The sequence below is a fragment of the Tachyglossus aculeatus genome, chromosome 21 (genome assembly GCF_015852505.1).
Source record: "Tachyglossus aculeatus isolate mTacAcu1 chromosome 21, mTacAcu1.pri, whole genome shotgun sequence".
Lineage (NCBI taxonomy): Eukaryota > Metazoa > Chordata > Mammalia > Monotremata > Tachyglossidae > Tachyglossus > Tachyglossus aculeatus.
The window spans coordinates 23501082-23513697 of NC_052086.1; the positions used below are offsets into that span (position 1 = coordinate 23501082).

The 12616-nt window shown below is 45.7% G+C and overlaps 1 protein-coding gene across 1 annotated transcript in view; it reads left to right on the forward strand.

Moving 5' to 3' along the window:
• Window positions 1-12307, forward strand: part of P2RX4 (purinergic receptor P2X 4) — a 37194-nt gene extending 24887 nt beyond the window's left edge. The window contains exons 8-12 of the mRNA XM_038762578.1: window positions 1090-1226; window positions 8622-8715; window positions 9684-9749; window positions 9980-10075; window positions 10960-12307. Coding sequence (XP_038618506.1) covers window positions 1090-1226; window positions 8622-8715; window positions 9684-9749; window positions 9980-10075; window positions 10960-10992 — 426 coding nt within the window. The 3' untranslated portion in view covers window positions 10993-12307. The remainder of the gene's footprint in view (window positions 1-1089; window positions 1227-8621; window positions 8716-9683; window positions 9750-9979; window positions 10076-10959) is intronic.
• Window positions 12308-12616: the final 309 nt, after the last annotated feature.

A 12616-nucleotide genomic window follows, 5' to 3' on the forward strand; every position in this document is an offset into this window, starting at 1 on the left:
AACGTGGTAGCAGTATGGATGGAGAGGAAAGAGCGGATTTTAGCAATGTCAAGGTGGGACCAACAGGATTTGGTGATGGATTGATTATGTGAGTTGAATGACAGAGAGGGATCAAGAATAACGCCAAGGATACGGGCTTGTGAGACAGGAAGGATGGTGGTGCTGTCTACAGTGATGGGAAAGTAACGGGAAGGGTAGGATTTGGCTGGAAAGATAAGAAGCTCTGCTTTGGACATGTTAAGTTTGTCACAGGAGGTCATACAAGTAGAGATGTCTTGAAGGCATATTTATTACTCTATTTTACTTGTACATATCTATTCTATTTATTTTATTTTGTTAGTATGTTTGGTTTTGTTCTCTGTCTCCCCCTTCTAGACTGTGAGCCCACTGTTGGATAGGGACTGTCTCTATATGTTGCCAACTTGTACTTCCCAAGCGCTTAGTACAGTGCTGTGCACACAGTAAGCGCTCAATAAATATGATTGATTGATTGAAGGCAGGAGGAAATGCGAGATGCAGAGGGGAGAGATAAGGGAGGAGATGGAGATTTGGATACCATCTGCAGAGGTGGTAGTTGAAGCCATGGGAGCAAATGAGTTCTCCAAGGCAGTTGGATGTAGATGGAGGATAGAAGAGGACCCAGAATTGAACCTTGAGGGACCCCCACAGTTAGGGGGTGGGAGGCAGAGGAGGAGCCTGCAAAGGAGACTGAGAATGAACAGCCATAGAGATGAGGAGAACCCGGAGAGGATAGAAGCAGTGAAGCCAAGGTTGGATAATATTTCCGGAGAAGGTGATGGTCAGCAGTGTCAAAGGCCGCTTAGAGGTTGAGGAGGATTGGAATGGTGTAGAGGCCGTTGGATTTGGCAAGAAGGAGATCATGGGTGACCTTTGAGAGGGCAGTTTCTGTGCAGTGAAGGGGATGGTTGTCCTCAGAGGACGCATTCCCAAGCCCAACTCTCCCTAGGTAAGTCTGGTTGAGGATAAGAGTCTTCCAGGCTCCAACCCCCTCCCCTTTCCGCTGTCTTGTTCTCTTCCATTGCCTTCCCCTTCTTCCCAGCCTCAACTCCTTTCTGTGATATGCTGCAGGGTGGCATCATGGGCATCCAGATAAACTGGAACTGCAATTTGGACCGCTCTGCCTCCCACTGCGTGCCCAAGTACTCCTTCCGCCGCCTCGACACTCGGGACTCAGACCACAACGTCTCTCCTGGCTACAACTTCAGGTGAGAGGGTGGTTCCTGAGCCTCTAGGAGAGAGTGCTGCTATCTGACCACAGCCTGGTAGTGTTCAGGAACAGGATTTAGGGGCCCTCACCTGTGGTCTTGCCCTTGGATGGCTGAGTCACTAATTGACAATGGACACATTACTTCTGCCTTGGTTTCTACTCTTCCCTCATTTTTTTAATAGCATTTGTGAAGTGCTTACTACGTGCCAAGCACTGTTCTAAACTCTGGGGTAGATACAAGATAATCAGGTTGGACCCAGTTCCTGTCCCACATAAGGGCTCACAGTCTAAATCAGAGGGAGGAGGATTTAATCCCCCATTTGATAGATGAGGTAGCAGGCATAGCGAAGTGACTTTCCTTGGGTCACCCAACAGACCTCCGGCTCCCGGGTCTGTGCACTTTCCATTAGGAAGTACTGCTTCTCAACTACTTCCAGGAGTTAAGGAAGGGCAGCTATTCAGAGTAGATATAAAGTGCATTGAGTGCGTGAGGCAGGCGCCAAAGAAATACAAATGTTAGAGGAAGAGGTCAGTGGGGGAGCATGGCCTAGTGAATGAAGCATGGGCCTGGGTTCTAAGGCCAGCTCCGCCACTTGCTTGCTGTGTGGCCTTGGGCAAGTCATTTAACTTCTCTGTGTCTCAGTTTCCTCAACAATAAAATGGAGAATTAATACTTGTTCTCCCTCCTACTTGTCAACCCCATTTGGGATATGGACTGTGTACCACCTGACTAGACTCCCCCTAGTCTCCCCCTTCTAGACTGTGAGCCCACTGTTGGGTAGGGACTGTCCCTATATGTCGCCAACTTGTACTTCACACACAGTGCGCCCTGCACACAGCGCTCAATAAATACGATTGATTGACTAACTTATCTCCCCCAGTGCTCGGAACAGGGCTTGACACTTAGTAAGTGCTTAGTAAATACCGTATTTTTTTTTAAAAAAAAGCGGTTGCCTTTAGGGAAGCTGAGCCAGCCCAATATTAGGGATTTGCCCTGCTAAGCCCGTGTCTCGCTCGCCTTGAGGATTATGAGGTTCTCGGCAATGGCCGCAACTCAGGAGCTAAAATGCTTTCGGGCTTCCGTCTGGTCCCAGTAGGCCAGGGTGGCTGGTGTATTCATGAGGACCAGAGAGGACCGCAAGGCTCGCGGGGTCCTCACCAGGGACCGCTGGCATTGGAGTGCACACACTGCATAACAGCACAATTGTCTCTTTGGAACAACATTGGATGGCAGAGAAGCAGCGTGGCTCAATGGAAAGAGCACGGGCTTGGGAATCAGAGGTCATTCATTCATTCAATCATATTTATTGAGCGCTTACTGTGTGCAGAGCACTGTACTAAGCGCTTGGGAAGTACAAGTTGGCAACATCTAGAAACGGTCCCTACCCAACAACAGGCTCACAGTCTAGAAGTGGGAGACAGACAACAGAACACCACATATTAACAAAATAAAATAAATAGAATTGTAAATATGTACAATAATAATGATGGCATTTGTTAAGCGCTTACTATGTGCAAAGCACTGTTCTAAGCGCTGGGGAGGGGAAACAAGGTAATGAGGTTGCCCGTGTGGGGCTCACAGTCTTAATCCCCATTTTACAGAGGCTCAGAGAAGTTAAGTGACTTACCCAAGGTCACACAGCAGACGTGGCGGAGCTGGGATTCGAACCTATGATCTCAGACTCCAAAGCCCCTGCTCTTCCTACTAAAATAAATACCAGAAATCAACCTTCTCTGGAGTCGGTCCAGAGGAATTCAGTACCATTCAGAGAGAAACCTTGCCCTTCTGAACTCCCGCTTGTACTTTGGGTGAGCCGGGCCCCTCAGGGTGGAGAGACTACTTACGTGGCAAGCCACCGGGCCCGCCGGGAGCCACTGCGGAATAAAAGAGGAGAACCCTTGTTTCCGGGGAAGGGTCAAAAGGGGCTCCCCCGTCAGTCAATCGTATTTATTGAGCGCTTACTGTGTGCAGAGCACTGGACTAGGCACTTGGGAAAGGACGATAGGACAGTGGTACTAATCCCGGCTCCGCCACTTCATCATCATCATCAATCATCAATCGTATTTATTGAGCGCTTACTGTGTGCAGAGCACTGTACTAAGCGCTTGGGCAGTACAAGTTGGCAGAATACAGAAACAGTCCCTACCCAACAGGATATGTACAAGTAAAATAAATAAATAAATAAATAGAGTAATAAATCTGTGCAAACATATATACATATATACAGGTGCTGTGGGGAAGGGAAGGAGGTAAGATGGTATTCATTAAGCGCTTCCTCTGTGCAAAGCAGCGTTCTAAGCGTTGGGGAGGTTTTAGACTGTGAGCCCACTGTTGGGTAGGGACTGTCTCTATGTGATGCCACTCCGTACTTCCCAAGTGCCCAGTACAGTGCTCTGCACATAGTAAGCGCTCAACAAATACGATTGATTGATTGATTGATTGACAAGTTGATCAGGTTTGTGACTTTGGGCTAGTCGCTTCATTTCTCTGGGCCTCAGTTACCTCATCTGTAAAATGGGGATTAAGACTGTGAGCCCCCCGTGGGGCAACCTGATCACGTGGCATCCCCCCTTCCCCGTGCTTAGAGCAGTGCTTTGTGCATAGTAAGCCCCCTTTTAGACTGTGAGCCCGTTGTTGGGTAGGGACCGGCTCTATATGTTGCTGACTTGTACTTTCCAAGCGCTTAGTACAGTGCTCTGCAAACAGTAAGCGCTCAATAAATACAATTGAATGAATGAATGAACAAAAACCATTATTATTATTATTATTATTATTATTATTATTATTATTATTATTATCAGTCAACTTTCCTCGGATCCAACCGCTGAATTAGCCAATGCCTTCTGCGGGTTTTTGTATTGCTGTGAGTCCCCTCTAGTGGGGAATTTTCAAATCCCGTGGAGTAAAGTCGAATCTAGTCTCCATGTAAGTATCCGAGAGATCATTCATTCATTCAGTCGTATTTATTGAGCGCTTACCGTGTGCAGAGCACTGTACTAAGCGCTTGGGAAGTACAAGTCGGCAGCATATAGAGACGGTCCCTACTCAACAACGGGCTCACAGTCTGGGAGCGTCTGCGCTCCTTCGTGCCAGAGGCCAGGGTACTGCCCCTCATTCATTCATTCAATCGTATTTATTGAGCGCTTACTGTATGCAGAGCGCTGTACTAAGCGCTTGAGAAGTACAAGTTGGCAACATATAGAGACGGTCCCTACCCAACGGTGGGCTCACAGTCTAGAACGGGGAGACAGAGAACAAAACAAAGCAAAACATAATAACAGAATAAAATAAATAGAATAGATATGTACAAGTAAAATAAATAAATATTTATAAATAGTTAAATAATATTAAATATTAAATATATAATTAAATATAAATATAATTTAATATAAAATAAATGTTTTAATATAATTAATAACACAATGCAATAATATATAATTATAATATGTTAATAATCACATTATTATATGATAATAATATCCTATATTGATATATTGATATACCTCTATTAATGAATATAATATAAACATGAAATAAATATACATAAATAAATACAAATACGATTTAAGATTAAATATAAATATATTTAATATTAAATAATATAAATAAATATTATTTATTTATAAATCAGGTTTCCTAAAAGGGGGGAAACTTATCCCCAGGGTTCGATCATCCCCCAAATTGCAATTGATGACCTCTTCATCGCTTTGTAATGAAAACTGATCTTTAGGAAATAGTCATGAGGATTTTTTTTTTTTTTAGAGCGAGTGCACAGTGTTGAATACATTATGGCAAAAATACAGACTTTTATATTCCTTTTTCCATCTGACCGAATGATTCACTGGGGGAACTATCAAATTAATTTCCAGAAGCAGTCAACTTGCACAAAGCCGGGTTTGAGAAATTCATCAAGGTGAATGTCCACTCATCCAGTGCCACACACTAGCTTGGGTACTGGGTCCCGGGACCACAGATGTCTCATTTAAGGAAATCATGCCTTCAGAGCAGTTTAATCTTTTCACGAGCCTCAGTGACCTCATCTGTAAAAATGGGGATTAATGTTTGTACATATTTATTACTCTATTTATTTTACTTGTACATATCTATTCTATTTATTTTGTTTTGTTAATATGTTTGGTTGTGTTCTCTGTCTCCCCCTTCTAGACTGTGAGCCCACTGTTGGGTAGGGACTGTCTCGATATGTTGCCAACTTGTACTTCCCAAGCGCTTAGTCCAGTGCTGTGCACACAGTAAGTGCTCAATAAATACGATTGATTGATTGATTGATTCACTTTGTTCTAAATACTCTATACCTTGATGATGGCAGTAGGAAAGTCAGTCAGATAGTCGTATTTCTTGAGCGCTTACTGCGTGCAGAGCCCTGTACTAGGTGGCTGGGAGAGTACATGGAGTAGTGAATAGAGCACGGGCCTGGGAATCAGAGGTTGTGGGTTCTAATCCTGGCTCCACCACTTCTCTGCTGTGTAGCCTTGGGCAAGTCACGTCACTTCTCTGTGCCTCAGTTTCCTCATCTGTAAAATGGGGATTGAGTGTGCGCCCCATCAGGGACTGGGTCCAACCTGATTTGCATGTATGCACCCCAGTACTTAGTAGAGTGCCTGGCACATAGTAAGCATTTGAACACCGGAATTATTATTATTATTACAATACAACAATATCATCATCATCATCATCAATCGTATTTATTGAGCGCTTACTATGTGCAGAGCACTGTACTAAGCGCTTGGGAAGTACAAATTGGCAACATATAGAGACAGTCCCTACCCAACAGTGGGCTCACAGTCTAAAAGGGGGAGACGGAGACCAAACATACTAACAAAATAAAATAAATAGAATAGATATGTACAAATAAATTAAATAAATAAATAAATAGAGTAAAAAAATATGTACAAACATATATACATATATACAGGTGCTGTGGGGAAGGGAGGGAGGTAAGATGGGGGGATGGAGAGGGGATATCACAGCCACATTCCCTGCTCAGAATGAGCTTACAGTCAATATAAACAAATTACAGATATGTACATAAGTGTTGTGGGGCTGGGATAGGGGATGGATAAAGGGAGCCTGTCTGGGCGATGCAGAAGGGAGTAAGAGGCTTAGAGAAGGCTTTTTGGAGGAGATGTGCTCTCACTAAGGCATTGAAGCAGTGGGAGGGAAGTCAATCAACTGCTGGGGAAGTTATTTGGGGAGCAGGTGAACAGGAAGAATTTTCCGCCACTTCTTCCCCCGGACACTGAGCCCCTCCTACTCATTGGTAAGCTCACTGTGGGCAGGGAATGTGTCTTATATTGTACTCTCCCAAGCGCTTAGCCCACAGCGCTCAATAAATCATCATCATCATCATCAATTGTATTTATTGAGCGCTTACTATGTGCAGAGCACTGTACTAAGCGCTTGGGAAGTACAAATTGGCAACATATAGAGACAGTCCCTACCCAACAGTGGGCTCACAGTCTAAAAAGGGAAGACAGAGAACAAAACCAAACATACTAACAAAATAAAATAAATAGAATAGATATGTACAAGTAAAATAAATAGAGTAATAAATATGTACAAACATATATACATATATACAGGTGCTGTGGGGAAGGGAAGGAGGTAAGAAGGGGGGATGGAGAGGGGGACGAGGGGGAGAGGAAGGAAGGGGCTCAGTCTGGGAAGGCCTCCTGGAGGAGATGTGCTCTCACTAAGGCATTGAAGCAGTGGGAGGGAAGTCAATCAACTGCTGGGGAAGTTATTCGGGGAGCAGGTGAACAGGAAGAATTTTCTGCCACTTCCTCCCCAGGACACTGAGCCCCTCCTACTCATTGGTAAGCTCACTGTGGGCAGGGAATGTGTCTTATATTGTACTCTCCCAAGCGCTTAGCCCACAGCGCTCAATAAATCATCATCATCATCATCAATTGTATTTATTGAGCGCTTACTATGTGCAGAGCACTGTACTAAGCGCTTGGGAAGTACAAATTGGCAACATATAGAGACAGTCCCTACCCAACAGTGGGCTCACAGTCTAAAAAGGGAAGACAGAGAACAAAACCAAACATACTAACAAAATAAAATAAATAGAATAGATATGTACAAGTAAAATAAATAAATAGAGTAATAAATATGTACAAACATATATACATATATACAGGTGCTGTGGGGAAGGGAAGGAGGTAAGAAGAGGGGATGGAGAGGGGGATGAGGGGGAGAGGAAGGAAGGGGCTCAGTCTGGGAAGGCCTCCTGGAGGAGGTGAGCTCTCACTAAGGCATTGAAGCAGTGGGAGGGAAGTCAATCAACTGCTGGGGAAGTTATTCAGGGAGCAGGTGAACAGGAAGAATTTTCTGCCACTTCCTCCCCAGGACACTGAGCCCCTCCTACTCATTGGTAAGCTCACTGTGGGCAGGGAATGTGTCTTATATTGTACTCTCCCAAGTGCTTAGCCCACAGCGCTCAATAAATCATCATCATCATCATCAATTGTATTTATTGAGCGCTTACTATGTGCAGAGCACTGTACTAAGCGCTTGGGAAGTACAAATTGGCAACATATAGAGACAGTCCCTACCCAACAGTGGGCTCACAGTCTAAAAAGGGAAGACAGAGAACAAAACCAAACATACTAACAAAATAAAATAAATAGAATAGATATGTACAAGTAAAATAAATAGAGTAATAAATATGTACAAACATATATACATATATACAGGTGCTGTGGGGAAGGGAAGGAGGTAAGAAGGGGGGATGGAGAGGGGGACGAGGGGGAGAGGAAGGAAGGGGCTCAGTCTGGGAAGGCCTCCTGGAGGAGGTGAGCTCTCAATAGGGCCTTGAAGGGAGGAAGAGAGCTAGCTTGGCGGATGGGCAGAGGGAGGGCATTCCAGGCCCCGGGGAGGACGTGGGCCGGGGGTCGATGGCGGGACAGGCGAGAACGAGGTACGGTGAGGAGATTAGCGGCGGAGGAGCGGAGGTTGCGGGCTGGGCTGTAGAAATAAATCAATAAATACGATTGATTGAATGAATGAGTGAATTGGGCAGGTTTACCGGACGTCCTTATAGCTCCAGCGGAATGGGGACCGAGTCCACAGGGAACCAGAAATGAACCGAGAAATGAACTAGTCAGCCCTACTGCTCCACAAGGGACTCACAGGCCTTACTGACGCAAGAGGCCATAGTGCTGCTTCAGGTGGCCCCAGGCTTGGAGGTGCGTCGGACTTTGTTAGCGTGATCACCTTTTAGACTGTGAGCCCACTGTTGGGTAGGGACTGTCTCTATATGTTGCCAACTTGTACTTGCCAAGCGCTTAGTACAGTGCTCTGCACACAGTAAGCGCTCAATAAATATGATTGATCAGGGCAGGCTTTGATGAGGCCTCAACTCCTCTTTAGGTTTGCCAAATACTACAAGGACAAGAATGACACGGACATGCGGACGCTCATCAAAGCCTTTGGCATCCGCTTTGACATCATTGTGTTTGGAAAGGTAACACCGGGGCCGCCTCCATCTCCCAGCCCTATTTTCCTCATCACTCTCTTTATGGCACTAAACTACACTTGGGAAGGGGCAAGAAAAATGAGATCTGGTGTCTGCCCTCAGAGAAGTAGCATGGCCTAGTGGGTAGAGCACGGGCCTGGGAATCAGAAGGACCTGGGTTCTAATCCCAGCTCTGCCACTTGTCTGCTCTGTGACCTTGGGCAAGTCACTTTGCTGGGCCTCAGTTACCTCATCTGTCAAGTGGGGATTATTCATTCATTCAGTCATATTGAGCGCTTACTGTGTGCAGAGCACTGTACTAAGCCCCGGGAGCCTCTACATGGAACAGGGACTATGTCCAACCCGATGAGCTTGTATCTCCTCCAATGCTTAATACAGTGTCTGGCACATAAGCACTAAACAAATGCCATCTTAAATAAAAGAAGTACAATTTTCACAAGGAGTTTAGGCCCATTCTTTCGCCCCACTCTAGGAATTACAATCCCTCAGTTCATACTGAGATACAGCGAAGCAGCGTGAGAAGCAGCGTGGCTCAGTGGAAAAAGCACAGGCTTTGGAGTCAGAGGTCATGGGTTCAAATCCCGGCTCAGCCACATGCCAGCTGTGTGACCTTGGGCAAGTCGCTTAACTTCCCCGAGCCTCAGTTACCTCATCTGTAAAATGGGAATTAAGACTGTGAGCCCTATGTAGGAGAACTTGATCACCTTGTATCCCCCAGCGCTTAGAACAGTGCTTTGCACATAGTAAGTGCTTAACAAATGCCATCATTATTATTATACAGTGCCATAAACCAAAGCTCCAGGCAGCTAAATTGGCTTCTAAATTTTGTGGGTCTTCCAGCGGTGGGGAGGGAGGGAGGGCAGTGGGGCAACCTCACCCTCTTTTGGTCTCACGCCTGCCCACAACTTTTCATCTCCCCTAATTTGGATATATACTTTTCTTTTTTCTTACTTGAGGCCGGAAAATTTGACATCATCCCCACCATGATCAACATTGGCTCTGGCTTGGCCCTGTTCGGTGTGGTAAGTGCTGGGCCTCCCATCGGGAAAACCAAGGGGGATGGGGAAGCCAACTCTAGGGATGAGCAGGGATCTGCCCCATTATCCTGGGCATGGTTTGTCTCTGTAGCTGTTCCCCAGAGGTGACCGCTTCGTGGTTCTGCAGGGGAGGGGATCTTTTCCCAGCCCTAAAAGGTCTGTGGGGCAGGAGCAAGCAGGGTGGCCTAAAGCCCACTCTATCCCCTTTCTCTCAGGCTACAGTCCTATGTGACGTCATTGTCCTGTACTGCATGAAGAAGAAATTCTACTACCGAGAGAAAAAATACAAATACGTGGAGGACTATGAACTGGTAAGCAAGCAATTCCCCGCTTCCTCCTTTTCCCGCGGCGCCCTCCTCCTTCTAACTCGCCCGCATTGGCTCCCATTACTCCCCGAAGCTGCGTGTCTCAGTGGAAAGAGCCTGGGCTTTGGAGTCAGAGGTCGTGGGTTCAAATCCCGGCTCCGCCGCTTGTCAGCTGTGTGACTTTGGGCAAATCACTTCGCTTCTCTGGGCCTCAGCTCCCTCATCTGTAAAATGGGGATTAAAACCGTGAGCCCCACGTGGGACAACCTGATCACCTTGTATCCCCCCAGCGCTTAGAACAGTGCTTTGCACATAGTAAGCGCTCAATACCATCGTTATTATTTCACAGTAGGTATTGAGGCGTAGAATCTACTTCCACGTACATATGTACATATTTACATATTACTTGTACATATTTATTACTCTATTTTACTTGTACATTTCTATCCTATTTATTTCATTTTGTTGGTATGTTTGGTTTTGTTCTCTGTCTCCCCCTTTTAGACTGTGAGCCCACTGTTGGGTAGGGACTGTCTCTATGTGTTGCCAATTTGTACTTCCCAAGCGCTTAGTACAGTGCTCTGCACATAGTAAGCGCTCAATAAATACGATTGATTGATTGATTGATTGATTCCACCCCAGTTTCCATGGCAGAGGCTATTGGAGGTTGAGAGAAACTCCGATACATGACCTTTCAGAGCAGAAGGCTGGTTCCGCTTTCGAAGCAGGCCCCGATCACCACGTCACAGAATAGCTTCCCCGAAAGCCCTTTCTGAGGTCTAAAGTGTCCCCTCTGCAGAGCCACCCACAGCCCCACCCCTCTAGCTTAGGCAAAGCGGTTGCTGCCATTAGTTCCCTTCTGAATATGTGCTTCCTCCCTTTCCTTGCAGGGACCCAATGACACATATGGAACTGAGCAATGAAGCCAGCCCCCTGCTCCTGGAGCCCCCCGACCCCATCACTCCAAGCACAGCGTGTCTGCTCTAGATCAGATGAGGAAGAAGTAGCTGGGCCCTACTGGAGCAGATGAAGTGGCCGCTCCAAAGAGGACAGAAGCCGGGCACTACATACTTCAGAGCCTTTACGGTGGCACCTTCCATCCTCTGAGACCCTTTAGCCCTGCAGGCTGGGCCTACTTTGTTTACCAGAAAGTAAGGTGAAGGGTTAAGGCTTATTTAATGATCACACAATTTGAGTTCTAGCATTACTACACTCTTGAAAGGGGCGGGGTGGGGTCAGCAGGCTGGCCTAGGTTCCACCCCTGGTCCAGAAAGTTCAGTCTGGGCATTGGACTGCTTTCCTCCCCAGATAGGCTGTGGGTTCTACTAATCCGGGCTAAGAGATACCAGGTCCTTGCCTTAGTCTGCCCATACAAATATTTTAAAGCACTTTAGGAAAAAGGGGAGGGAGGGCTTGGGTAGAATCCCTGCCAGCAGCAGACTGGAAAACTGAATTACTCCCCTTCTCTCCCAGACCTGACAGCTCTGTCCAATCTTGCACTTCTAATTTTCCTTTTAAGATCTTGATAAAGTTGGGAACCATAAATTAAAGCAAGTATGATTTCACCATGTCCTGTGCTAGGCAATTTTCAGCAACGACCTCTATGCTTCACACTAAAGGTGTGAAGCAGCTGTTGTATCCGTACCCTGGAAAGATTGGTTTAAGTGATTTAGAAAGGTAGCTGCATTTATAGCACACCCTTAGGAAGTACAGAATAATGAAGTGACACCATTGCCCTTCTGCCAGGAGTGTACATTCGGGGACGGAGGAAAATGAGATTCTTACCGTATTTCACCCCCACAAGGATTGAGGCATCACCAAAGAAATTTTCACGGCCTACATGCTAGACATAATATGCTCTACCAGGAAGCTTATGCAGCTTCATGATGGCAAAAAATTCAAGAAGGTGTGGATAAAAGGATTTTCATGACAGTAGAGGGTAATGATAGGGATGTTATACAAAGGATTGTGCTTTAATCATAGAGACACAGAGTTGGGACAGCTCGTACCTTCAAAGCCTGAAGCCAATTGTCTCCTTGTTCCTCCTAATACCCTTTGTTGTCACTGAGAGAGATGTGGGTGGACTGATGCACAGCTTTGCTAGAATGTTATGGAATGTATGTTTGACAATGTGAGCGTGTTTGGAAGCAGCATTATGTAGGGACCAAACCAAGAGTTGGCTGTGGACAGGGGCTATACTACAATAAGAGACTCTTATAAACGAAACAACAACTCTGGCACCACTTTGCTGTCCATTTACTTTAACTTTACAGAGAAGCTTAAACATCTGTGGAAAAACACCAAGGTTTTTTTTTTTTCCTTAAGTTCATGTAATTAAAGTGATAAATACACAGTATTTAACATTGTACACCTGATAAAAGGAAAATGCATAGTAAAAAGGATCAGGAATAAACAAGCAACGGGCATTAAATAAACTGTCACCTAGAAAAGTCAGAACTCACACAGCCCACCCCCTAAGACTGTAGAGGAGATGGAACAAAAGCCACTCCAGTCCATTTCTTTCCCCTAGCACCTAGAAAGCATGAG